Raw genomic sequence first — 27,951 nt, 5'->3', positions numbered from 1 at the left:
ATAGATCTCTTTCCCGATCTGGGAGGAGAGACGAGCTGGATAGAATGATTAGCGGCCAGAGGTGGTCTCTGGGCTATGTTGTGTCCACCCAGGGTTTCATGAGAAAAAGCCAGAGTTCTCAATCAATCAATCGATGGTACTGATTGAGCACCTATTGGGTACAGAGCACTGGACTAAGGGCTTGGGAGCATACTAGAGACCCAATCCCCTTGCTCTCAAGAGGTTTATAATCTAAAGGGGGAGAGACTGCCAGGCACAAAAGAAGCAGGTCAGAGATACAACTAGAGCAAAAGCACAGAAAAATCAACCAGCCAATCAATCAATAGCGTTAAGGAAAGTGGTCTGACGAAGTGGCAGAGTGCTAATCTATGAGCTGGAGGAGCCGGGTTCAAGTTCAAGCTGTGCTATTGATCTGCCGGGTGACCACGGGCAAATCGCTTAACTTCTTTGTACCTCACTTTCCTCATCTGCAGAACACAGATAACACCCACCTTTCCTTCCTTCCTTCCAGGGTTGTCACGAAGGCGAAAATGAGCTAATTAATGTGAGAATGCTTTGAGAACAAAAGCACTCCTGAGATCACACTCTTAGGCTGTGAGTCCCTTCTAGACTTTGAGCCTTGTATGGGCAGGGACTGTGTTTGTTATATTGTTATATTGTACTCTTTCAGGCATTTAGTACAGTGCTCTGCACACAGTAAAGTGCTCAATGAATATGACTGACTGACTGATAGGGACTTAGGATGTATTTGAGGGGATGGAGGTGAGAAAGAAGTTTAAGAGGTTATGGTCAGGGTGAAAATCAAAGTTGGTGAGGTTAGAGTTAGTGTCAAACTCCTTGTCCATGTCCTTCCTCTACCCTGGAATTCTCTCCCCCTTCATATCCGACGGACCACCACCCCATCCTCACCTCCACCACACTTGCATGCATATCCATAATTTATTTTAATGTCTATGCCCCCCTCTAACTTGTGAGGTCCTTGCATCCAGGGAACGTATCTATCGAATACATTGTATTGTACTCTCCCAAACGTTTAAGTAGAGTGCTCTGCTGCACAGTAAGTGCTAATAAACTATTGATTGATTTATCAGCCACTTGTGAGCTGTGAGGGATGGGCAGCAGTTTTTCCCTGCTGAGGCACTGACCATTTCAAACAGCAGACCCCACAGAATGATAACGTGAGCCTTGATTTTCTTATAACTCCCCTTCCCAGTGGGTTCCCTGCTTCCAACTCCATTTGGTTCTGCATTTCCTCCACTCTGACCCCAAATGACCATGTAAATAACCAGCTGAACAGGCTGCTTCTCCTCCTTGCAGGCAGGGGACTGGGCCAGGTGACTTCAAGTTGGCTTCCACTCTAGGTTTTCGTGGTTTCTGCTTTGACCCGGAGACTTGACCAAGTGGCTCTAGGAAATGGCAGAAGGCCACATCTTTCAGCAACCAGAGGAGAGACTGTCATCCCCCTGGCAAGATCTATCTGTCTTTTTCTGTAAAACTGAGTTCCCCATCTAACTTTTCCCAACTTCCCCAAAGCTGACAGTGGTATCATTATGCTCCCTGCTTCTACACTTTGACCTTCTCATTTTTTCCGCTTCCCACCTCTCACCTCCCAGAGAGATCCATCACCAAGTCCTGCTGATTCTTTCTCATTAGTAACTTGTATTTTCCTGCCTGTTCTTATACCAAGGCTTGAACCATTACACTTGTCTCCTTTGTCTCCCTGTCATCAACCTCAATCCTCACTTCTGCACTACATCCATCATTTTCATCTTTGTTGTCATCATCATCATCATCATCATTATTTATAGAGCACCCACTGTGTGCAAAGTATGGTACTCCAGAGAAGCAGCATGAATCTACTGTGGGCAGGTAACACGTCTACTCATTCTGTTGTATTGTGCCCTCCCAAGGGCTTAGTAATAATAATAATAATAATAATAATAATAATAATAATAATAATAATAATAATAATGGCATTTGTTAAGTGCTTACTATGTACTATGTACCATGGAGAATCAGCATGGCTCAGTGGAAAGAGCCCGGGCTTTGGAGTCAGAGGTCATGGGTTCAAATCCTGGCTCCGCCACTTGTCGGCTGTGTGACTTTGGGCAAGTCACTTTACTTCTCTGCGCCTCAGTTACCTCATCTGTAAAATGGGGATTAAGACTGTGAGTCCCCCATGGGACAATCTGATCACCTTGTAACCTCCCCAGTGCTTAGAACAGTGCTTTGCAAATATAAGCACTTAATAAATGCTATCATTATTATTATTATTATGTGCAAAGCACTATTCTAAGTGCTGCGGAGGATACAAGGTGATCAGATTGTCCCACGTGGGGCTCACAGTCTGCATCCCCATTTTACAGATGGGGTAACTGAGGCCCAGAGACATTAAGTGACTTGCCCAATGTCACACAGCTGACAAGTGGCAGAGCTGGGATTTGAACCCATGACCTCTGACTCCCAAGCATGGGCTCTTTCCATTGAGCCACGGAATAATTATTTGTTAAGTGCTTACTATTTGGCAAGCACTGTTCTAAGTGCTAGGATAGATAAAAGGTAATCAGGTTGTCCCACATGGGGCTCACAGTCTTAATCCCTATTTTACAGATGAGGTAACTGAAGCACAGAGAAGTTAAATGACTTGCCCAAGGTCACACAGCACATAAGTGGTGGAGCCGGGATTAGAGCCCGTGTCCTTGCCACTAGGCCATGCTACTTCTACAGTGCTGTGCATATAGTGAGCACTCACTGAATACCATTGACTGACTGACTAGAAAGACAACTGGGCCTGAGAATCAGAGGACCTGGGTTCTAATCTTGGCTCTGCCATTTGCCTTTAATGACCTTGAGCAAGTCACTTAACTTCGTGGGTCAGTGGAAAGAGCCCGGGCTTTGGAGTCAGAGGTCATGGGTTCAAATCCCTGCTCTGCCAATTGCCAGCTGTGTGACTTGGGACAAGTCACTTCACTTCTCTGCGCCTCAGTTACCTCATCTGTAAAATGGGGATTAAGACTGTGAGCCACCCGTGGGACAACCTGATCACCTTGTAACCTCCCCAGCGCTTAGAACAGTGCTTTGCACATAGTAAGCGCTTAATAAATGCCATTATTATTATTAACTTCTTCAGGCCTGTTTCCTCATCTGTAAAATGGGGATATACTACTTGTACTCCCTCTTAGAATGCGAGCCTGCATGGGTTAGGGGCTGTGTCTGATCTCCTTATCTTGTATTTACTTCAATGCTGAGCACAGTGCTTGCCTTATAGTAAGCACTTAATAAATACCACCACTATCATCCTCATCAGACCACTGTACTGGGGGCCTGCTATGTGTCGACCAGCGCACTAAACACTTGTGAGAATGAAATGAAAGACATGGTTCCTGCTCTTGAGGAGTTTGATGGGGAAGAGGTAGATGCAAAATGTAAAAATATAACAGGAACAAGAGTAAGAACATAAACGCTTAGTACAGTGCTTTGCCCACAATAAGCGCTCAATAAATACGATTGAATGAATGAATGAAAAAAATAAAAACACCGTATTCACTCGCCATCATAGCCTCCACCCCGTAACTCCCTCTTGTCCCTGATTTTTCAGGAGGAAATAAACTATTATTTTCGTAAGGGGTGATAGTGTGCACTCTGGGGTGGGAAGAGGAATGTGGTTAGAGTGAACTAAAGCCACACATGCAGGTTCAGGCTGTGGGAGTTTGAAACTTGTGTGTGAGCCCTGGGAGAAGGTCTGACTGTGGTAATGTTACAGATACAGGTTCATGGAGACAGAGAATTCCAGGGTAGGAAGAGGAGAAGGGAAGGAAGGGGTTACCTAATTAAGTGCTTACATGGTATCAAATACCCCTTCTCCCCTCCTTTCCTCCTCCTCTCTTCCTTCTCCTGCCTGGATCATTCATTCTGTCTATCCCGACTCCCCCTAAACCTCCAAAGGTTGCCCATCCATCTTCACATCCAACAGAAACTTGTTACCATCAGCCTTACGGTACTCAAACAGCTCTCCCCTCCAACCATAGCTCATTCATCTACTACACTGCCTCCCATACTCTCCGCTCCTCTAACCCCAACTTCCTCTCTGTACCACAGTCTCATCTATCCTACCGCCAACACCTGCCCACATCCTCCCTCTGACCGGGAACTCCCTCCCCTTTCATATAAATAATAATAATAATAACGATGATGGCATTTGTTAGGCGCTTACTATGTGCAAAGCACTATTCTAAGTGCTGGGAGGGATACAAGGTGATCAGGTTGTCCCACGTGGGGCTCACAGTCAATCCCCATTTTGCAGGTGAGGTAACTGAGGCTCAGAGAAGTTAAGTGACTTTCCCAAGGTCACACAGCAGACATGTGGTGGAGCTGGGATTCGAACCCATGACCTCTGACTCCAAAGCCCATGCTCTCTCCACTGAGCCACGCTGCTTCTCTTTTCATATCCAATATTCCACCACTGTGTCCACCTTCAAAGCCCTCCTAAAATCATTTCTCCTCTGAGAGGCCTTCCCTAAACTCTCATTTCCCCTATCCACCCTCTCCCAGCCTCACCATCATTTGTCTACTACACTGCCACCCATACTCTCCGCTCCTCTAACCCCAACTTCTTCTCTGTACCCTTGGATCTGTACTCCTTAAGAACTTGATATTCACCCACCCTCAGTGCCACAGCACTTAACGTACACATCCACAATTTATTTTAAGGTCTGGGTCCTCCTCTAGACTATAAGCTCCTTTTGGGCAGCAAATGTGTCTACCAACTCTCTGGTATTATACTCTCCCAAGCTCTCAGTACAGTGCTCTGCACACAGTAAACATCCAATACATACCATTGATTGACTGATCAGTTCCCAGCTCTATTGTATTGCGCTCTTCCAAGTGCTTAGTACGGTGCTCTAGACATGTTATATATGCTCAATAAATTAATGGATCGATTGGCTGGTTCTCCTCTTTTTTTCTCCTGCTCCTCTTATTATTAGTCTCAATTCCGCATGAAATACTCCCTCCCCTGTTTTGGGATTGCAAACATTATGCCCCAAAGTGGGGCAATTATGTGAATAAATAATAATAATAGTAATGACGGTATTTGTTAAGCACTTACTATGTACCAAGCAATGTTCTAAGCGCTGGGGTAGATACAAGGTTATCAGGTTGTCCCACGTGGGGCTCCCAGTCTTAATCCCCATTTTACAGATGGGGTAACTGAGGCACAGAGGAGTTAAGTGACTTGCCTGAAGTCACACAGCTGACAAGTGATGGAGCTGGGATTAGAACCCATCGACCTCTGACTCCTAAGCCTGTGCTCTTTCCACTGAGCCACGCTGAATAAATGCAATATATGATGATGATGATGACGATGATGATGACGATGGAGTCTCCTGTTGTAAAGTGCAGTTGAGCCGCAGGCCTGTCAGGAAGTATTTGGGCCTGAGAGCCTGAGGGAAGGAATTGATTGGGAAGGACTGAACTCCTTATCTTCCCTCCCAAACCCTGTCCTCTCCCTGACTTTCCCGTCACTGTAGACAGCACTACCATCCTTCCCATCTCACAAGCCCGCAACCTTGGTGTCATCCTTGACTTCGCTCTCTCGTTCACCCCACACATCCAATCCTTCACCCAAACCTGCCGGTCTCACCTCCGCAACATCGCCAAGATCCGCCCTTTCCTCTCCTTCAGCTACCTTGCTGATTCAACTTCTCATTCTATCCTATCTCTCATCCTAGAGAAGCAGCGGGCTCAATGGAAAGAACATGGGCTTCGGAGTCAGAGGTCATGGGTTCAAACCCTGGCTCTTCCAATTGTCAACTGTGAGACTTTGGGCAAGTCACTTAATGTCTCTGTGCCTGTTACCTCCTCTGTAAAATGGGGATTAAGACTGTGAGCCCCCTGTGGGACAACCTGATCACCTTGTAACCTCCCCAATGCTTAGAACAGTGCTTTGCACATAGTAAGTACTTAATAAATGCCATTATTATTATTATTGTTATTATTATTATTATCCTGACTGGATTACTGCATCAGCCTCCTCTCTGATCTCCCATCCTCTGTCTCTCTCCGCTTTGGTCTAGACTTCACTCTGCTGCCCGGATTATCTTTGTACAGAAACGCTCTGGGCATGTTACTCCCCTCCTCAAAATGGGGAGTAATGGGGCTTCAAGGCTGTCCATCACCTCGCTCCCTCCTACCTCACCTCCCTTCACTCCTTCTCCAGCCCAGCCCACACCCTCCGCTCCTCTGCCGCTAACCTCCTCACTGTGCCTCGTTCTCACCTGTCCCACCATCGATCCCTGGCCCACATCCTTCCCCTGGCCTGGAATGCCCTCCCTCCACACATCTGCCAAGCTAGCTCTCTTCCTCCCTTCAAAGCCCTACTGAGAGCTCACCTCCTCCAAGAGGCCTTCCCAGACTGAGCTCCCTTTTTCCTCTCCTCCTCCCCATCCCCCTGGCCCCACCTCCTTCCCCTTCCCACAGCACTTGTATATATTTGTACAGATTTATTACTCTATTTTACTTGTACATGTTTACTATTCTATTTATTTTGTTAATGATGTGCATATAGCTATAATTCTATTTGTTATGACGATTTTGACCCCTGTCTCCATGTTTTGTTTTGCTGTCTGTCTCCCCCTTCTAGATTGTGAGCCCATTGTTGGATAGGGACCCTCTCTATATGTTGCCGACTTGTACTTCCCAAGCGCTTAGTACAGTGCTCTGCACACAGTAAGCTCTCAATAAATACGACTGAATGAAGGAATGAATTTAAATGGCAGTGGTTTGTGCAGTGCCATGCTCTCTCATTCCTGCCAGTCATATTTTATGTACAGAACCTAATTATGGCTAAAGAAACCACAGCAGAGTGCTGATGCTCTGCTAGTGTGTCAGAGTGCCAGAGATCAGCAAGCCGTGGCCAAGGCTAATGGGCTACCATGTTCCTGAACACCACTGATTGGGGGCTGTGGTTTCTGCCACCAGGCTGGCATTTTTGCAGGTTCCTGCTGAGCCTATGCCCCATATGAGATTTTCTAGGTGGCTGTTGTGGAGAAAGCTTGAGCACTGATGACACTGTCCCAGCAGGCATTCTCCTACATCTGGCTGCTTCACCACTCCCACCCTCCAAGTTGAGGTGTGGGTCGGACATAAAGATCCAGAGGAACACAAGGATTAAAGTGTGGGAGGAACACAAGGATTACTTTAGGGAATGCTTCCTGGAAGAGATGGCCTGTTAGGAGGCTTTGATGGTGGAAAGGGACTTTGATGGAGTAGAGGCTATGCATTAGGAAGGTTAACACATCAATCTTGAAGGAATTGAAGCAATTGAATCAAAGCAGCTCCATCCTGACTTGCCCAGACCATCCCAGCCCAGTCCTGTCATTCCCATAAATTTCCTAGACCCTCCTCTGGTCCTCGGGATCCTCTCTCTGTCTTTCCAGTCCTGCCTCTCCCCACACTCCACCTCTTTCTATTTTAAAATCTAAACCTCAGAAAGAGACCGAGGCTTATCTCCTCTATCCCTCTTCCCCACCCAGTCCTGCCCCAGTCTGGCCCTGGTCCTGGCAGGGCCCCCCAAATTTGCAGCTACCAGGGGCGGCTGAAGTGGCAGCCGCAGAGGTCCACAGCACGGATTGGGGGGACCCACCCTATTGAAGCTGGGGAGGGGGAAGTGGAAATTATCGGAATGGATTTGGAGAGGAGGAGGGCAGGAGGCAGGTGAGGGGTGTGGGAAGGGGGTGTCTGGAAGGAATGAAAGCATCAAAAACATGGTGGAAGAGGGGGTGGGGTACACCCTTTTCATCACAACAGGATGCTCAGACAGCTTCTAATTTTACAAATATCTGGGGTAGAAATTCACTTAAATTGGTTAAGCAGGAACAGAGGAGATTTTAAAAAGCCTCAGAGCATGGATGCCTTCATAGCGCTGGCCTCAGCCTCCAGGCCCCTGAATCTCTAGTCTTCCTTCTTTCCCTCCCTCCCTCCTTTATGAGAACTGGGCACGATTTTTAGAAGCCTCTACAGGCTTTAGAAGGCGGAGGACCCTGAAGCAGTTGACAGCTCGCTGTCATTATGGAACAGTCTACTTCCCCACATGATGATGATGATGATGGTATTTGTTAAGTGCTTACTATGTCCCAAGCACTATTCTAAATGCTGAAATGGAGCGGATCCTTCTTCCCTCCTCCCTCCTCATCCTTGTTCTTCCCCCCAACAGCCCCACCACTGTCCAGCACCAATTCTTTTCTCCTGACTCCCAATCTGCTGTTCTCCCCCACCTCCCTCCCCTCCCACAACTTCATTCGACGGTAGTCTGCAGGACCTTGGCATTATTAAGGTCACACCCCCTCCAAGAAGCCTTCCCCGACTAAAGCCCTCTTTTCCCCGGCTCTCTCGCCCTTCTTCATCATCTATGCCTTTGGACATTTGATATTTGCCCTACCCCCAACCCCACAGCACTTGTGTGCATATCTTTAGTTTATGTCTTATGTCAACATAGCAATTGATGATGTCAGCAACCCCCCTACAGCTCCCCTCTCAATGGGAACTCATCTTCTCCCAGTCCCCCAGTCTCCTGGCTTCTAGCTATCACACCCTGTCTGAACTCCCTGACAACCCTCCCTTCCCTTAATGAGAAAGAACATGACATCAACTCTACTCTTCAGCTTCAACTCCCTGGCCCCACTTGCCTCAATTTCCAGCCCTGGGCCACCTCCACCATCCACTTAATAATAATAAAAATAATGACATTTATTAAGCACTTACTATATGCAAAGCACTGTTCTAAACACTGGGGAGGTTACAAGGTGATCAGGTTGTCCCACGGGGGGCTCACAGTCTTAATCCCCATTTTACAGAGAAGTGAAGTGACTTGCCCAAAGTCACACAGCTGACAATTTGCAGAGCTGGGATTTGAACCCGTGACCTCTGACTCCAAAGCCACTCTTTCCACTGAGCCACACTGCTTCTCTAATCTTAATCTACTGTGCTCATGCATCTGAACGTGGCTGGTGGAAATTCAAACACTGAATTGACTTCTGCCATCTGTCTGCCTGCACTGCTGTATCTCTCTTCCACTTGATAACTCTTTGGCCCCTCATTGATTCCCATGCCCACAACACTCACCAACTTTTCCATACCTTTAACTCCCTCCTGAAGCGCCCAGTGTCCCTACCACCTCCCTCCTTCTATCAATACTAATAATGATTGTATTTAAATGCTTACTATGTGCCAAGCACTCTACTAAATGCCCAGGCAGAAACACCAGAATCTGACAGGACACAGTAAGAGGGAGAACAGGGATTTAAATCTCCATTTTACAGATGAGGAAACTGAGGCAGAAAGAAGTCAAGTGACTTGCCCAAGATCACTCACCACGCACATGGCAGAGCCAGGATTAGAATCCAGGTCCTCTGAATCCCAGGCCTCTGCTCTTTCTACTAGGTCATGTCATTTCTTAATCAATCAATCTATCAATAATATTTACTGAGTGCTTACTGTGTGCAAAGCATTGTTCTCGGCATTCAGGAGAGTACAAGAGTTAAGTAGACATGATCCCTGCACTCCAGGAGTTTACAATCTAGTGGAGGAGACAGACATTAAAATAAATTACAGGGAAAAGTAGCAACTGAATACCAAGCTCATCCTGGGCCAGGAATGTGTCTACCGACTCTGTGGTATTGTATTCTTCCAAGCGCTTAGTTCAGTACTCTGTACCCAGAAAATGTCCAGCGCTTAGAACAGGGCTTTGCACATAGTAAGCACTTACTAAATGCCGTAAAAAAAATAACATTGACAATGATGATAATGAAGAAGATAGGTACATGTGGTGGGCAGGGAGTGAGGTGAACACCTAAGTGTTTAGGAGGTTTAGGCTCAAGTGCATGGGTGACGAAGCAGGGAGGGAAATAAAATGGGGAGATGAGAAGATTAGTCAGGGAAGACTTCTTGGAGGAGACAGAATTTTAGTAGGGCTTTGAAGAGGGGACAAGTAGGCAAATTGAACCTACCAGGCTAAAACCGAGCACTTTTCCTGTCCCATCTTGATTACTGCATCAGCCTCCTCGTTGGTCTCCTTGGCCTCCTGTCTCTTACCACTCTAGTCCATATCTCACTGTGCTGCCTCGATTACTTTTCTACAAAATCGTTCAGTCCGTGTTTCCCCACCCCTCAAGAACCTCCAGTGGTTGCTCATCACCCCTGCATCAAACAGAAACTCCCTACCATTGGCTTTAAAGCTCTCAATCACCTTGCCCCCTCCTACCTCACAGAACTGATTTCCCTCTACAACACAGCCTGAACATTTTGGTCCTCTAATGTCAACCTAAAGTTCTCTAGACTGTACGCTTGTTATGGGCAGGAACATGTCTGCTAATTGTATTGTACTCTCCCAAACACTTAGTACAGTGCTCTGCACATAGTAAGTGCTCAATAAATACAATTGACTGATTAATCTACTCACTGTACCTCAATCTCTTCTGTCTGATCGCTGACCTCTAGCCCACATCCTGCCAGTGGCCTGGAACACTCTCCTTGTTCAAATCTGACAGATGATCACTTTCCCTACCTTCAAAACTTCATTAAAAGCACACCTCCTCCAAGAGGCCTTCCCCAACTAAGCCCTCAAAACCTCTTCTGCGTCATCCTCGCCCTTGGATTTGCATCCTTTATTCACCCCTCCCCAACCCCACAGCACTTACATACCTATCCGTCATTTATTTATTTATATAAATGTCGGTCTCCCCCTCTAGACTGTGAGCTCATTGAGGGCAGGGAATGTGTCTACCAACTCTGTTATATTGTACTCTCCCAAACACTTAGTACAGTGCTCTGCACAGTAAGCACTCAAAGCAGCATGGCTCAGTGGAAAGAGCATGGGCTTGGGAATCGGAGGTTATAGGTTCTAATCCTCGCTCCACCACTTGTCAGATGTGTGACTTTGGGCAAGTCACTTAACTTCTCTGTGCCTCAGTTACCTCATCTGTAAAATGGGGATTAAGACTATTAGCCCCATGTGGGACAACCTGATCAAATTGTATCCCCCAGCACTTAGAACAGTGCTTTGCACATAGTAAGCAAATACTATTACTATTATTATTGATTGATCAGGCATGAACTTCCCAAATCTCCTCATCACCTCCTCACCCCATTATCACCCCTTTCCTCATTCATTCATTTAATCATATTTATTAAGCACTTACTGTGTGCAGAGCACTGTACTAAGCGCTTGGGAAGTATAATTCAGCAAGAGACAATCTCTACCCAACAACGGGCTCACAGTCTAGAAGGGGGGAGACAGACATCAAAACAAGTAAACAGGTATCAATAGCATCAACATAAAAATAGAATGATAGATGTATATATACATCATTCATAAATAGAATAATAAATATTTACATGTAGATCATTCTCCTTGTTCCCTGCAGTTTCTCAGGATGCGGTCTCCTGCTTGCTCACTATATCTACTCCCTCCACTTGAGCTTCTCAATCATTCAATTGTGTTTATTGAGTGCTTGCTGTGTGTAGAGAATTATATTAAGCACAATATCATAGAGTAGGTAGACATGATCCCTGCCCATAAGGAGCTTATAGACTACAGGGGGAGAGAAGACATTTAAATAAGTTACACATGGATACAAACATTCTGGTCCCTTCCTCTCCCACTCCTCTCACTGTCATATTTAACTCCTCCCTCTCTGAAGGTTCCTTTCCCTTTGCCTTCAAACATGCTCAAGTCTCTGGATTTGATCAGGTTGTCCCACATGGGGCTCATAGTCTTAATCCCCATTTTACAGATAAGGTAACTGAGGCACAGAGAAGTTAAGTGACTTGCCCAGAGTCACACATCTGACAAGCGGCGGAGCAAGGATTAGAACCTATAACCTCCGCTGGACTGAAAAAACCCTCTCTTGAACCCGTGGCCCACTCCAGCTATCACTCCATATCCTTGCTCCCATTCTTATCCAAACTCCTGGAATGGATGTTATTATTATTATTATTTGCTCCCCTTTCCCTCTGCCTTCAAACATCCTCAAGTCTCCCCTGGACTGAAAAAACCCTCTCCGGAGCCCACAGCCCACTCCAGCTAACACTCCATATCCTTGTTCCCATTCTTATCCAAATTCCTGGAATGGATATTATTATTATATTAGCCCAACGTGGGACTCCTTTCTCTTCCTATTTTGCAGGCATCCACTTTCCCTATCTTCAAACTCTTTTCAAATCACATTTCCTCCAGGTAGCTTTCCCCTATTTTTAAATCTCCCCACCTAATATCCTCAAGTCCCCTCTCAGGGTCGCACCTGGAGAGTTTCCAGTACTCTAACAGTCTCAGCTGTGGGAGGGAGAGTCAAGCAGAGGCCTGCTCATTCCATTCCTGGCTTGGGCAGGGGCTAGCTAGTGGAAGGCCACCTGCTACAAGTCAAAACTCACCCGTGCTGGGCAGCGGTACCATGGGAGAGAGTCGAGGGCGGAGACTTGAACATACTTACATGGAAGGCGGCAATGGTAAACCACTTCCATAGCTTTACCAAGAAAACTCGACGAATGCACTACCAGAACAATCGCAGATGGAGAGAGGGGCGTTCTGGGAGAGATGTGACCGTGGTGTCACTATGGGTCGGAAACGACTCGACGGGTAAGACAAGACAAGAATATCCTCAAGACTATAAGCTTATTGTGAGCAGGGAATGTTTCTACCAACTCTGTTATATTCTACTCTCCTAAGTGCTTAGTACAGTGCACTGCACACTGTAAGTTCTCAATAAATACGAATGATTGACAGAGAAGCAGTTATAACTACCTTAGTACTTAGTACAGTGCTTGGCATATAGTAAGCACTTAACAAATGCCACAAAAATAAAAAAAGTACCTCCAGTGGTTGCCCATCCACTTCTGCAGCAAACAGAAACTCCTTACCATCGACTTAAAGGCACTAAATCACCTTGCCCCCTCCTTCCTCACCTCACCGCTCTCCTACACAATTTGCTCTTCTAATGCTAATCTACCCACTGTACCTCAATCTCTTTTATCTCACCACTGACCTCTCACCCACATCCTACCTCTGGCCTGGAATACTCTCCCTCTTCATTAGAGAAGCAGCATGGCTCAGTGGAAAGAGCCCGGGCTTTGGAGTCAGAGGTCATGGGTTCAAATCCCGGCTCTGCCAATTGTCAGCTGTGTGACTTTGGGCAAGTCACTTCACTTCTCTGGGCCTCAGTTACCTCATCTGTAAAATGGGAATTAAGACTGTGGGACAACTTGATCACCTTGTAACCTCCCCAGCACTTAGAACAGTGCTTTTCATATAGTAAGCACCTAATAAATGCCATTATTATTATTCTTATCCAACAGACAATTACTCTCCCCACTTTTAAAGCCTTATTGAAGACATATCTCTTGGAAGGAGCCTTCCCTCTGCATTGCCTTAATTTGTTTTCTTTTTTCACCTGCCCCAGTCCCACAGCACCTATGTACATATCCTTAATTAATTTATAATAATGTCTGTCTTCCCCTCTAGACTGTGAGATCATTGTGGGAAGGGAACTGTCTATACAAACTTTGTTCTACTGCACTCTTCCAAGAGCTTAGTATGGTGCTCTGCACACAGTTAGTGCTTAATAAATATGATTGATTGATTGTTTGATTGATAAATGACCAAAAGCCAGGTTCATGCTCTCATCATTCCCTCTCTAGACGGTAAACTCACTATGGGCAGGGAACATGTATATCAACTCTCTTATACTGTACTCTCCCAAATGCTTAGTACAATGCTCTGCACACAGGAAGTGCTCAATAAATATGATTGATTGATTGATCATAAGATTAGTACTAGATCTCTGCCTGAGCCCACCCACTAATCCATCTACATCTCCCTCCTCAATCTACAATCCACTGCCCTGATCGTATTTCTAAAATGATGTTCAGAAACAACATCCTGTTTATCAAAGACTTGCAATTAATAATGATAATGGTAATTGTAGTATTTGTTAACACTGACATTATGTGCCAAGCATGCTACTAAACTCTAGCGTAGATATAAAATATGTAGATCATATTTTCATATAAAGGTTCCTCCATTAGGCTCTATATGGAGGGAAACATGCATCTTGCTTCTATTATACCCTCCCATGTGCTTAGGATAGTGATTAGTACTCAGGAGGTGCTCAGTATTGATTAATGGACACTCAGTATGCTCGGCAAACAGTAGGTGTCTAATGTACTTCTCTGCATTGTGTAAGCAGCCAGTATATAGTAGGTGCCTAGTCCCAAACTCTGTTCACAGTATGAGGGCCCAGTACAGTGCTCTGTACCATACCAATCATGAATCTAGTGCTAAGTACAGTGTTCTGCACACAGTAAGTGCTCAATAAATACGACTGAATGAATGCTAAGGCTGCTGGCCTTTCCCCCTTCTCCCTGCAGATTGGTTTGCTAGTTGATCCTGGCTTCCTCTGTTTAGAAGTTTTCTTCATCAGCTCTACAGCACCTAGATGCCCAAACTTACTGGTGTTGCCATTCATGTTTCCCTCCCAATGGGGAAACTGAAGCAGAGAGAGAAATGAAGCGATCAGCCCAGGGTCAACCAGAAAGCCAGAATCATAGCAGGGAGAGAATCCAATAGTCCTTAAAGCAGGAACATTGGAACCTTCTTCAGCTTTATTTCTTTTTGGAAAAATATAATTTTTTTTTAAGTGAAAAAGGTCATTTAGGGATCCTGGGGCCATTAGGGCCCCACTAAAGAAAGACAAAAGAAATGAAGACTTTGATTCCTCTGAAAATCCATACAGCAGAGAAATGGAAGGGGCTGAATGCATGGGCCTGGAGATGGGTGAGGTGGGGAGTGAAGGGTGAGGCTTGAGAAAAGAGAGCTAAAGGGTGCAGGGTTAGGGTGAACCTGATTAGTGGATGAGTTGCATGTGAGAGGACAATGGATTTCAGGTTTACACGTGGAAAGTATTACCATTCTGCCAAGTGTGTCAAGTGCTCGCACTCAGCATTCTGGAAACTAACCCCCAGGAAACCTTACCTTTCCCTCTCAACGTCAAAGCAAAAACCTATGCACTTTTCCCCTCTCCAGGGAGGTTGTTGGGACCAACACACAACTAATGAATGGAAATAAGCTAGGTCTCAATCAGTCATTCTTTCTGTTTCTCTCCCTCCCTCCTTACTTTCCCTTAGCAATTTCTCTGCTCACTCATCATTTCCTCAGTGGCAACACCACCTACCCACCACTTCATGATCCAAGCCAGCACTGACAGTAAAAAACAAAACCTTTTGTAGCGAGTGGGTTTTCTGGAAGGGAGCAGGTGCGGGAGAGGAGAGTGGTGGTGAGCAGACTTTCTCTTATACCAGAGCCAAGTTCTGGCAAGGCTCGGCTTACTTCCTGCCCTGCGCCATTTCCAAGACAAAATGCTTGATGGCCTCACAAAGCAAGAGAGCTGGGGGGAAGTAAGGAAAAACACCTAAGGGATGGTACTGACTGCAATGACTGCGATGCTCCAAACCCAGAATGAGACTGGGGTGAGGAATTTAGGCTGCTGAAAATTCCCAAAGCCTGGTAAAAAGAAGAAATGCTGGAGGAGGGCCTTGAAAGCCTAGCATATGTGCAGAATACACATATATGCATACATGTGCATGGGTGTGTAAAGAATGAAATATGGGAGCCTGATTTTAGGTTGTCAGAGCAGTTGTTATCTGAGGTCACCAAGATGGCCAGCTTCAGTTCAGCCTGACAGGGAAAGGGATGGGGAGTGTAGTTTAAAGACGGGGAGTAGAATGCTGGCAAGCAGTTCTGCTCCTTAAATCTTCCCATCCTCTCAAACATAGCTTGGGATAGCCCCAAGCTGAGACCAGGACCACCAAATCTCAGAACCAGCTGGTCCACAGAGTCCTGTGGGCAAGCAGGCAGTCTGCAGGAAGGCCTAAATGCAAACCTTTCAGGTACGATACTCCTATTTGGGTCTGACAACTGGGAGAGGATGCAGGGAAGCTACAGGCTGAGGGGCTGAAGAGAGTATTTTAAATTCAAACAATGTGAAATGATGCGGATTCACGTCTCTCTTTCAACCCAGGAAAGGCATGAACACACACATACATCTCCGCCTCGGATAAGAACCCCACACAGCATGATGGTCCTGGGTTAGCAAAAGTTTGTAAAATTGTTTTGCAAAATCATTAGGCTGCAAGGATTCTGTTTGGTCTGCAGAAGTTCCTAGGCTTCATTCCCACTAAAACCCTCTTTTTCCTACCTACCCCCATATCAACCAGGTTGCGAGGATACAAGTGTCCGCGTGTACCAACCCACATCACCGTGAAAACCTGTTGGAAAAAGACAAGATAGAGGATGTGGAGCCTACCAAATTTCTTTTAGACTACACACATGTATGGGGCCAGGTGTGCTTTTAAGACAGGACCCTGACTTGGAGTAAAGCAGCTTCAGATGAGCAGCCTCTCTCCTGTCTCATCTTTTGTTCGACATTTTTCAGCTAGGACACACCAGAAATGTGGATAAGGGAGGTTCTGTTGTATATCTAATAAAATGGGGTATATTCATGGTTGTGAGAGCATGTGGATGTGTCTGCTTGTTATGAACAAGAAAGGCTACACCATCACACACAAACACACACATACACACCAAATAAACACAAACACTTTTCCGTGGAAGAGCATGCTTAGGTCAGGAGAGCAGTGAAGCTTTCGAAGACAAAACCAGCCTTTGTTGTCCGTTCTCACAGAGATGCAGGAAGAATGGTTGGTTCCAGATTATACCAATTATTTTGGGCACACCGGGCTTGGATAGTTTAGCTCCATTCCTGCATTCACTGCTGCCCGTCGATTAGTACGGGGAGGGTAGGGGGAGGCACGCATTCATCACAGTTGGGGAGGATGATCATGGCATGCGGTCGAAACCTTCCGAAGGGAGATTCTGAGATGGACACTGTATTCTCCACCACTGGACTCCAGCTCCTCCCTCCGTGGATATGACGGTCCAGTCTGGGGACCAGTGTCTTGGCCGAGGGGGCCGGGCCTTGTGTCTGTGAGTGTGTTGGGGATGGGGTGTGGAAAGAGCCAGTTTCGGGGAGACGTGGAATTTGGGGCCGGGCTGTCTCTGACACCCGGCATCAGCTACTTGCTGTGGCTTGGGATGGGGCAGAGGGCTGGGGCCCTGACAGGCTTGTGAGAAGGCAGTTTCCATCTAGAATAAATTCCTCCCGACTCCACGGGGTAGGAACACAGGACTCAGAAGCACAACCGGAAAGCCCCTGGCTTCCTTTACCCTAAAGCGAGCCAAAGCAGCATGCGCCGAGCCAGCAGCTGGGAGACGATGAGGGCAGGTCGGGAGAAGCCATGCAGGATGTGGAGATTCTCCGGTAGGGATGCCCACACTACGTCTTCTTGCTCTGGTCCATCCTCCAGGCTTGCCGGAGAGGACCTGGTCTGTCTGTCCTCTTCTCCGGACCGACGGTCTACAAGCTGCAGGACCTCCCCACCCCCTTGCTCCCCACAGGTGATGGAACAATCCCCTTTGACTCCACCAGGCTCCTCCTCTTTTACCTTTTATCCCACCACCTCTTGTCCCCTTGCTCATTTCCCCTGAACCCCGCAACCCCTATGGGGTGTGACTGCCTATCCTTACTCCAAGATGCCTGCCTGAAGTATCCCGTTTCTCTCTCCCCCGGATCCACACTGTTGCCCCGTTTGGAGTCCCAGAGTCTGAATTTGCCATGGGCTACTGACTACTCTCCTTCGGCTGCAGTCAAATCTTTTCCCTGGCCACGTTTCCTCCCAGTGTAGCCTGCACCCCTGCAGCTGAGGGGTGATGCTGGGACAATCGGTCGCCTCTGGCCCTGACACTCCCAGGATACTCCCAGGATCCTGTGCTCTCTGGGTGTCTCCCCGATTTTTCTCCCTCCCAATCCTCCTGGAGGGCAGCAGGGCAGTTCCGGCCCAGCTCTGTCCCACTCCCTGACAGCTGCTCCTGGTGCAGGAAGGGAGAGGGAGGAGGGTGGGGAGAGGAGGAGGAGGGTGAGGGGAATCCTCCACATGTGGAGGGCATCCTCCACATCCCCAGGAAGAGAAGGGGGATGGAGGAAGGCAGGGAATGTGGAAGGAAGAATGTTGAAAAAAACAGAACATCTTGGAAGGCTGTCTCCTCCCGGCCTGTGCAAACAGTGAAATCGTTATAACATTAAAATTTATTAAACTAAACAAAACCAAACTAAAATGGAGATGTGTCAACCGGTTGACCTGTTGGCTCCTTCCAGCATTTCATTTACAAAGGGTCGGGTGGGGGGAGTGAAATGATACTGTGGGATGAGTTAACACAATCCAGTGGGGAGGGCAGCATGGAGGACATTGAAGGGGAAGGGAAGGATGGGAGAGAGGAAGGGAAGGGGAGACGGGAACAAGAACGAGAGGAGCGGCAGAACATTTACGGCCGCTATGGCCGCGGCTGGGGCAACTGCCGCCGCTGCTAACAGACTGACTGGCGGAGAGGTCTAGGAGGGGTGGATAGGGTCTGGCAGCAGTGATTCCCAGGAACTAGACAAGTGGGATAGGAAACTGACCGGTGATGTTCTGTCAGCAGTAGTACGATGGGAACCTCGCGGAGGCTCCCCAGCTGTCTCGCCTTCCTCCTCCTGAGGCCTGAGGAAAACAGAGACACCCCATTGTAAAACGGAACCTCTAGGGACGCAGCCCCCAAACTGAGGAAATCCGGTTCTCGAGCCCCAAGCCGGGTAAAGGAGGGAAACCACCCCCGTCCAGTTGACTGGACTCAGAAAGTAGCCATCTCAACCTGGAAAGTGGCTGAGGGCCCCATTTGCCACGCTGACTGAACCCAACCGGATTTAGACAAGTTCACCTCCCTGTACGATCCATTGTAATCCAGACCTCGGGACCCAGGTACAACACTCGGGATTCAGGAAAAATGAGGAGAATGAGATTCCTCCGCCTCAAGGACATGGGTCGGGGCAGGTACAGACCAAACCACACTCTCATCCGTTCTGGGCCTATTCCTACAGTCCATGTTGCTAACCCCTTCCTGTCCATCTCCTTCCCACAGCCACCCCCCAACTCTCTCCCTCCCTCCCTTCCTCATCCTCTCCTTTCCAGGCCTTCCTCTTCTCTCTCCTTCCCAATGTTCCTATCCCCAGTGTATGCTTCTGAGACAGTTGAAAAACCCAAACACCGCTTTGGGTTGTTTTAACATAAAATGTTCATGGTGGGGAGGCAAAACACAGGCACAACTGAGTCTTACCCGAGAGTTCAGCGCCTCTTCCTGAGTCCCTTAGTTTGTGAAAGGCACCCATCCTTTTTCCCGACTCAACATCTTCCCCACTACCCTCTCTGTGTTACTAAGCGACCTGATGCTGCTGCTCTTGGTTTGGGGAGCCACTTCCTGTGGTACCTACCCACTGTCTTCTCTGGGCCCTTCTGGAGTCTGACGTTCTTTTAGGAGCTCAAGCTGGAGGAGAAAAAAGCATCTCAGGTGAGGATAAGTCATGGGGTCTGCTCTCCCAACCATGTTCCCACCAGGCCCTGGCTTTGGAGTAATCTTTGGTCTGACAATGGAGGAGCAATGGAGGAGCCGGTTGGGGTCTCCTTCCCCTCTGCCTGTGACATCAATTACCACTCCTCCTCCTCTACCCTCCCTCCTTCTCTCCATCCTCCTTCTTCTTAACCTTTCTCCTCTCCCACCTCCTCCTGCTCTTCCTCCTCCTTCGCCACCTCGACTTTCTCTATCCCCTCCTCCTCCTCTTCCTCTTCATCCTCTCAACTTCCTTCTCCTCTCCCACCTCCTCCTGATCTTCCTCCACGTCCTCCACTTTCTCTATCCCCTCCTCCTCCTCTTTCTCCTCCCCCACCTCCTCCTCATCCACCTCCTCCACCTCCACATCCTCCTCTTCCTTCTTCTCTTTTGCCTCCTCTTCTTCCTTCTCCTCCTCCTCCTCCTCCTTCAGCTAAGCACATTTCCTGGGAACACTGCACATAACTTACCGTCGTTGGCTTCTCTAAGGCAGCAAAACGGTCCTCCCAGGTGGCTGTAGACTTCTCAAAGGCTGCATGTCTCTTGATGAGTTTCTCCACTCCATCCACTGTGTGCCCAAAGTCCCGACTGGCCAGGTAAGGTTCTTGGGCGATTAGCCATGCTTCTGCCACCGAGGCATCCCGAGAGAACTGGCACACCTCCAGCACTGCCATGGAGAACAAGCCACACACGTGAGCATGAACACACACACAAACATGGCCCCAGTGAGGCATACTGGGACAAAGATGGACTCTCTTCTGCCTTATTGAGCTCAACAAAGAGGAAGGAAGAACCAGCAGCATTGTGTCAATACGAGGGGAGCTTTCTGCCCTGAACTGGCCAAGGTGTCCCCACCCCATGGAGAATAGAGCTTGGAGACAACTTCTGTCACCATCCCCACTGGTCCCTAGTGGATATCCTATGTTGGGCAACACAATAAGCTCATCCCCTCAGTCCCATGGGGCTGAGACCAGGACTCCACAAATCATCTCCATAGCCGCAGATATCCTTTCATTCATTCATTCATTCATTCAATCAATCGTATTTATTGAGCGCTTACTGTGTGCACAGCACTGTACCAAGGGCTGGAAAGTACAATTCAGCAACAGAGACAATCCCTACCCAACGATGGGCTCACAGTCTAGAATGCATCCCTTCAAACAGCGGAGGCTCCAGTCCTGGAGGTGGGATTTTTCCCTATCGATGGTCTGCTCTGGGTCCTGGGAGAATCTGTACATTTTTTCCCAAGCATGACACTCACTCCAGGGAAAAGACCTCAGAACTCTTCAAAGCACACCAACTCACTCCTCGTGTAGAGGGAAAGTGTTGGTTCCTCCCTTAAATTTTTTTCATGCCTGGGGACCCCAAATCTGATTTAAAGCCAAGAGGAGGACAGGTGGCCAAGATTTCAGGGGGACTGTGGGTGGACCTGACCAACTGAATTGGGACCACCCCCCCCCGCCGCCAAAATGTACTCACAGAGGCTGAGTTGATTCCAGCGGGTATTCCACTTTTCCATCATCTCCTGTCTCCTCTCTGTCACCTGAGTAAGCTTTACTTTGATCTGTAACATAGAAAGGAGGATTTTGGTTTTGGCTTGTGGGTTAAGCCCCTGAAAGGAGATGTTCTACACACATACATACAGCTAACTGGAACCTAACCATTCACACGGCCCGAAGGAGGGTTGAATGGTCCATTCTGGAGTCAGGGAAGAGAGCGAGGGAGAGGCTGTCTCCCTCCATTACCCCCCACCAACCCACCCCCCACCCCACCGGTCCTCTTTAACCTCTTCAGAAGCCTGATGCTGCCGCTGAAGCAGCCCATTTCCCAGCTCTAGGCAAGTGCTGAAGTTCTTTGTCCGCGTTTCGATCTCGGCCATGATGCCCTGGTGGTACTTCATGAGCAGCTCCACGGAGGAGACATCCCTGATGGGAAGAAGGTAAGAAAGATTACTCATCTGGGGAGAAAATGAAATTCAGGAGATTCTGGAGTCCCTGAGGGCTTTCCTGGATTTGCTCAGGGGTCCTAGATAGGGACTACGTTCTCCCAAGCTCCATGGGCTCAATGCTGCTGAAAGCCCGAGGGGATTTCTGCACACAGTAAGCGCTCAATAAATACGATTGATGATTTTGGGAAGTCACACCAGAGCTCATCTATAAATCAGCACTGCCTATTTGCTGCTAAGGACCCCTCAGATCCTTTAAGAGAGCTAAGCTCCGGAGTCAAGGAAACTGAGATTGAGGTACCAAGATGTTCTGGTGACTCTCCCAGTCTCTGAACAGGTTGAGAGCTGTGTCAGCTTTAAGCCTGCCCAGTCAGGGGTGTTAGGATGACAAGAGAAATTGGGATTTTGGGGAGATTACCAACCCAGGAATCTTACAATAATTTTATCAGGAACAATGCAAGTCCTGGGATTATTTTAAAATCATTTTTCATGAATGGGGAATGAGACGGGCTGATCCCTGGAGGACTGGGGGGGACGCCTCCACTCTCTAGGCGCCCTTAGATATAAGGAGAGTGACTCGTTGGCTACATCGGCAGGCAGAGGCAACGTGGCCTAGCTCTTCGCCTGTGACCTGCGTGTACTGAGAGTCCTGGGAGATCAGAGGGGAATCGACAAAGATGTTTTTCTGCTCTCACTCAAGTTTTCCCTGTGCTCTGAAATAACAAGTCTCTGTCCGGGGATGAAATGTCCAAGGCTCAAGGGAAGGAGAAACCTGCTGTTTTGGGCCTCAGAACCAGGATTCCAAGCCCTCCACAATGGACATGCCACCGCCTGAATCAGTGGATTCCCTCCGCAGACCTGCACTCCAGTGTCACTGAAATGTCACCCATGAGCCCTGTGCTCTGGCTCTGGCTAACATCCACCAGAAACAGAGGCCACAAAAGTAGCCTGTGATTTGGCAGCTCCAGAGGAGGTAAAGATGGAGGAGAGGCCAAATTCAGGGTGCAAACAAAGTCGTGGTAGTAATAATATTGGTGTTATTTGTTCAGCACTTACTATGTCCCAAGCACTGTACTAAGCACAGGGGTAGATACAAGATAACCGGGTCGGACACAGTCTCCGTCCCATATCGGATTCCCAACCTGCGTGGGAGGGAGAACAGGTACTGAATCCCCATTTTACAGAGGAGGAAACCGAGGCCCAGAGGAATGAAGTGACTTGCCCAAGGTCACTCATCTGGCAAGTGACAGAGCTGGGATTAGAAACCAGGTCCCCTGATTCCCAGACTCGGGCTCAGGGGGCCCCTCGCCCTCACCTAGGCTTTTCCTGTGTTTCGATTTGCCTGATGATGCTCTCCATCCAGGACAGGAGGTCCCGGACCATGCTGAAGAACCGGAACTTGTCGGCGGTGTCCACGAGCTGGGTCCGGCGGCCGGCACAGGCATCGAGCAGGGCCTGCCACGCGGACGACACCTCTTGCTCCTTGTTCTGGATTGCATCGGCCTTCTCGCCGGCGTACGCGGTCTGCAGGCGGGTGGCCCAGTCCTGAAACTGCTGCACCTGTCAGGGTGTGAAACGAGATGCTGTTCCCCACGACCAGCATCGAGCCTTCTCTCCCATCCAGGCTTCTTTCCCTGAGGGCTCTAAGGGCAGGTGGTCTGTGGTGCCCAAGACTCTGAGACTGGATGCAGGGCTCCTGCATATCCCCCTGAATCCCTGGATATCCCGGGGTAGCTCGTGGCAGTTATCTGGCAGATATCTGGTCTCTTCCTTGTTTTGGGGCCAGCTATGATGGCTCAGAAGATCGGATCCAACCAGATGGAAACTGGTGCCCATCACCTATTCTAAGCACCTTAAGGAAGGTACCAGGGTGAGAGTTTCCTGTTTCAACTGGGTTTTGGGAGAAATGCAATTGTGATTGAACAGGAGATCTCAGGGACCTGAGTGGATGATATCTTTTCAGTCCTCTCTTCCTGCCTGAAAGCTCCCTCTCCTTTGGCCCGAAGTTAAGAGAACTGCTGTTAGCCCAAGAACAGTTTCAGCAGACCGGGCCCTGGCCACTATCAGGAAACAATCAGGGCAGTGCTGAAATAAGCTGTCCTGACTGATGGGGCAACTCCACCTTGTCGTCCTCTGCCCTTCAAATGGGCCCAAGGGTTCCGTCTCACAGCTCTTGCCCGCAACAATGAGGTCTTGCTCCCTTCTCAACCGCTGACCTCGCTGGCCATATATAACAGGCGTAATTGAGGTGCCAAGTTCTGTACTAAGCGCTGGGGTAGATACAGTATAAACAGATTGGGCTCAGTCCTTATCCCACTTGGGGGAGGAGGGAGAACGAGTACTGAATCCCCATTCTACAGATGAGGAAACTGAGGCACAGAGAAGTTGTGACTTGCCCAAGTTCACCCAACTGGGAAGTGACAGAGCCAGGATTAGAACATGGGTCCTCTGCTCTTTCCATTAGGCTAACTGCTTTTCAGTATTAGTTGGGGCTGCAAGGGAAGGGAAACACCTAGCATAGGGATGGGTCAGATCAACACGAGAAGCAGCGTGACTCAGTGGAAACAGCAAGGGCTTGGGAGTCAAGGGGTTGTGGGTTCTAATCCCAGCTCTGCCACTTGCCAGCTGTGTGACTTTGGGCAAGTCACTTAACTTCTCTGTGCCTCGGTTACCTCATCTGTAAAATGGGGATTAAGACTGTGAGTCGACATGGGACAACCTTGATTACCTTGTATCTACCCCAGTGCTTAGTACAGCGCTTAGCACATAGTAAGTGCTTAACAAATACCATTATTAATTAATTAATTAACTAATCAGGCAATCGTGGTATTTATTAAGCATTTACTATGTGCAGAGTACTAAGTACTCTGGAGGCCCAGCCCAGTCCTAGCTCTGTCCTGCCAAAGGGGAGTCAGCGCCAGTGCTAATGATGATGATGATAATGATGGTATTTGTTAAGCGCTTAACTATGTGCCAGGCACTATACTAAGCACTGGGGTGGATACAAGCAAATCAGGTTGGACACAGTCCCTGTCTCATGTGGGGCTTCCAGTCTCAATCCCCATTTTACAGCTGAGGTAACTGAGGCCCAGAGAAGTGAAATGACTCCAGGAGGCCATGGTGGATGGACTGCTGCTTGCCTCAGCAAGGAGTTTGGGGCGGAGATGCTAACAGGCTTGGAACAGGTTAGGAGCCATGTTGGGTGGAAAGACAGCTACAAACACACCGCTCGAGCACCTCCAAGTCCCTACTTGAGCATGACTGGTACCAGAAGAAACTTGAATGGCAGAGGAAAACGTGCCCGGTGCCCCTCTCCCCAAAATAATAATAATAATTATGGTATCCTTAAGCGCTTACTATGGGCCAGACCCCATACTAAGCACTGGGGTGGATACAAGTAATTCGGGTGGGACATAGTCCCTGTCCCACGTGGGGCTCGCAGTCTCAATCCCCATTTTACAGTTGAGGTAACTGAGGCCCAGAGAAGTCAAGTAACTTGCCCAAGGTCACGCAGCAGACAAGTGGCAGAGCTGGGATTAGAACCCATGACCTTCTGACTCCTAGGCCAGTGGTCAAATCAGTTAAGTGGCTCTCTCGCCCAAATAACTGTCCTCATCTACTCTGTAGCCTGACTTCCCTAGAGCTCTGCTATCCGTCCTCACCCTCATGACACCTCATCTTGGAAATTCCAGGATCCCGATTTTACAGATAAGGAAACTGAGGCACAGTGGTGGAGGGTGAGTGGTCCCTACCCTCCCGGGTAGGGAGAGGAGCCTTATTTCCTGGGTTTCCACACGTCAGGACCACTGCTGAGCGGGCCCAGCCCCTCCGTGAGCCGGGGGCAGAGCGGGGAGGTACCTGCACCCCCAGGAGATGCAGTTCCCGCTCAAAGGCGGTGTGCACTCGGTGGAAGGACTCAGCAGTGCTGGCGTCCAGCCCCACGTCCTCGGGCAGCTCCCGGTGCTTCTCGTCGATGAGGCCGAGGATCTCGGTGCCCGTGTAGAAGTAGCGGTGCAGGTCGTAGGATGCGGCCAGGAGCTGCATTCGGGTGTCGATGAGCTCCAGCAGGTCGGCCCAGCTCTCGTTCAGCCCGTCCTTCCACTCGGCGATGGTGGCGGCCTCCCCGTGGCCGTTGTCGATCAGCCGCTCGATGACCGCGTTTACGTGGTCCACCCGTTCCTGCCCGATCGCCCCTGTCTCCCGGGCAAAATCCCGGAATTTGTCCCGGAGCAGCTGGAGGGGAAAAATGGAACTTGACACCCATCCGGTTTCTTTTTCATCATCATCATCAATCGTATTTATTGAGCGCTTACTATGTGCAGAGCACTGTACTAAGCGCTTGGGAAGTACAAATTGGCAACATATAGAGACGGTCCCTACCCAACAGTGGGCTCACAGTCTAAAAGGGGGAGACAGAGAACAAAGCCAAACATACTAACAGAATAAAATAAATAGAATAGATATGTACAAATAAAATAAATAAATAAATAAATAAATAGAGTAAAAAATATGTACAAACATATACACATATATACAGGTGCTGTGGGGAAGGGAAGGAGGTAAGATGGGGGTGGGGCGTTTTGGCAAAAACCCCTGGGAAATACCACTGCATCTTTTTCCAGGCCGAAGGGAACCTGGCAGGATTATCCCCTATGGGCATCCTTTACTAACATTAGCTGAGCGTCTGCTTTGGACATAGTGCTGTCTAGGTACTTTGGAAGAAAGAAAAACATATCTATTGAAAATTGCCCCTGCCCTCAAGGAATTTACAATCGGTTGGAGAAGAATAATAATACTAATAATAATGTTTGTTAAACATTATATACCAGGCACCACACTGAGTGCTGGGATAACTGCGAGATAATCAGGTCAGGCATGGTTTCTGCTCAAAATGGGGCTCACAGTGAAAGTGGAAGGGAGAACAGGTACTGAATCCCCAGTTTACGGATAAAACTGACTTTTATAGATCAAACCTAACCCTCCCCTCCCCAAAACCAGTCCAGGTCAGCTAAATCTCTGGCATTCTTTAGTATATACGGGTACCATTCCTGCTTCGTCAGCCCTGCAGGAGGACAGGGCTCTTGGGAGGGGGTTTTGAGGCACCCTGAGGCCAGGATGGTCCCACTCCATGCTTCCCCAGTCTATTCCATTGGCTGGTGGCCCAATCTTGGCAGTTACCAAGGCCAAGTTTCTCCCAAATCAAGGGGGTGATCTCCAGAATCACTGTCCCTGGGTCCACCCGGAATCCTGCAGACTGACTAGTGGCTTTTCACTTTGGAATGAAAAAAACAAAGAATATTCTGGTGGTGAGCACTCACCGTCACGTGATCAAAATCCTGGCCCATTTCTGGAGAAGAAGCAACCACTTCTCGCTCGGCGATCCACTGCTCTAAGTCATCTGCCTCTCTCTTCAGTTGGAAGAGGTGATACATATTCTCCAGTTTGCGCTTGCGCTCCTCTGCCATCTCCTTTAGCCCTGCATACTGCTTGTCCACCTGTCCCTGTAGCCGAATAATCTGCTCCCTGGAATTTGGGGAACGCAAACCGGAGGTTATATACCCCATGCGAAAGGGCACAGATTGGGCACCTCTGGCAGGACCCACCCACTCTCTAGAGACCTTTGAACCCAGCCTCACTCCATGTATTCCCAGAGCAGGGGGAAAATGGGTCTGGGAAGGAGAATGTCGGTAGAAGTGCCCTAGAGAGAAGGCAGACTTCCCCTTTCCCATCCACTCGATCTACACCATCTCTTGGGGATAGTTGGAAATCGACTCCAGAAATCCCCCAAATTGATTGAGGTTGGTGAATTTCTCCCTGGCCTTTCCAGTTGGCGTCACTGAGCAAATGTGATGCCTCCCACCGGGACTGGATCATAAATCTTCCCAGCCATTTCAGAATCCTATGTTTGGGAGTTGCGACCCCCATTAAGGCTGGAGAAAAATCCTTCTTCTGTGTTCACACAGAGATTGTGCTCCAGTTTTAGAGGCAGAAGCTGACCCCTGCCATGAGACGGGCTGTGCTCTGGGCCTGAACGGGGGCATGGTGGAAACTGGGTCTGGAGCTATGGAGGGTCACCCGGAAGAAGAGAGGGTTATGAGGGGGATAGTCGCAGGGGGCTTCTACTCCAGAGCCTGCTGCTCCTGGGGTTTAGTTCTGGTATTTAAATGCTTACCATGTGCAAAACACGGATCTAAGCGTTGGGGTGGATGCAGGATAATCCGATCGGTCCCCATCCCACATGGGGCTCACAGTCTAAGGCTTAAGGGGAGTTACTGTCACCAAGTTGAGGAATGGCTTGGAATCACAAAGTTGCAATTAGAATTTTAAAAGTTGAAGAAGGGGGAGCAGTATGGGGAAAAGTGTGGGGGATGGACAGCAGGGGAGCGCTGGGTCCTAGTGCAGGGTCGGCCTGGGGCAAGTCACCCTCTCTGGGTGACTCTGTTTCCGCAACTGTAAAATAGGGATAACAGAGATGATGAGA

General features: G+C 48.5%; 1 protein-coding gene across 1 annotated transcript in view; it reads right to left on the bottom strand.

Moving 5' to 3' along the window:
• SPTB (spectrin beta, erythrocytic) overlaps nt 1–27,951 on the bottom strand; it is a 112,812-nt gene that overhangs the window by 8,271 nt on the left and 76,590 nt on the right. The window contains exons 24-31 of the mRNA XM_038765433.1: nt 26,789–26,993; nt 25,329–25,703; nt 22,786–23,030; nt 21,312–21,450; nt 21,005–21,089; nt 19,996–20,192; nt 19,410–19,462; nt 18,564–18,642 (exon numbers count right to left, since the gene is read on the bottom strand). Coding sequence (XP_038621361.1) covers nt 18,564–18,642; nt 19,410–19,462; nt 19,996–20,192; nt 21,005–21,089; nt 21,312–21,450; nt 22,786–23,030; nt 25,329–25,703; nt 26,789–26,993 — 1,378 coding nt within the window. The remainder of the gene's footprint in view (nt 1–18,563; nt 18,643–19,409; nt 19,463–19,995; nt 20,193–21,004; nt 21,090–21,311; nt 21,451–22,785; nt 23,031–25,328; nt 25,704–26,788; nt 26,994–27,951) is intronic.

The sequence above is a fragment of the Tachyglossus aculeatus genome, chromosome 23 (assembly GCF_015852505.1).
Source record: "Tachyglossus aculeatus isolate mTacAcu1 chromosome 23, mTacAcu1.pri, whole genome shotgun sequence".
NCBI classification, from domain to species: domain Eukaryota; kingdom Metazoa; phylum Chordata; class Mammalia; order Monotremata; family Tachyglossidae; genus Tachyglossus; species Tachyglossus aculeatus.
Note: the sequence above shows the minus strand (reverse complement) of the source record. Positions and strands in the feature narration are given on the sequence as shown.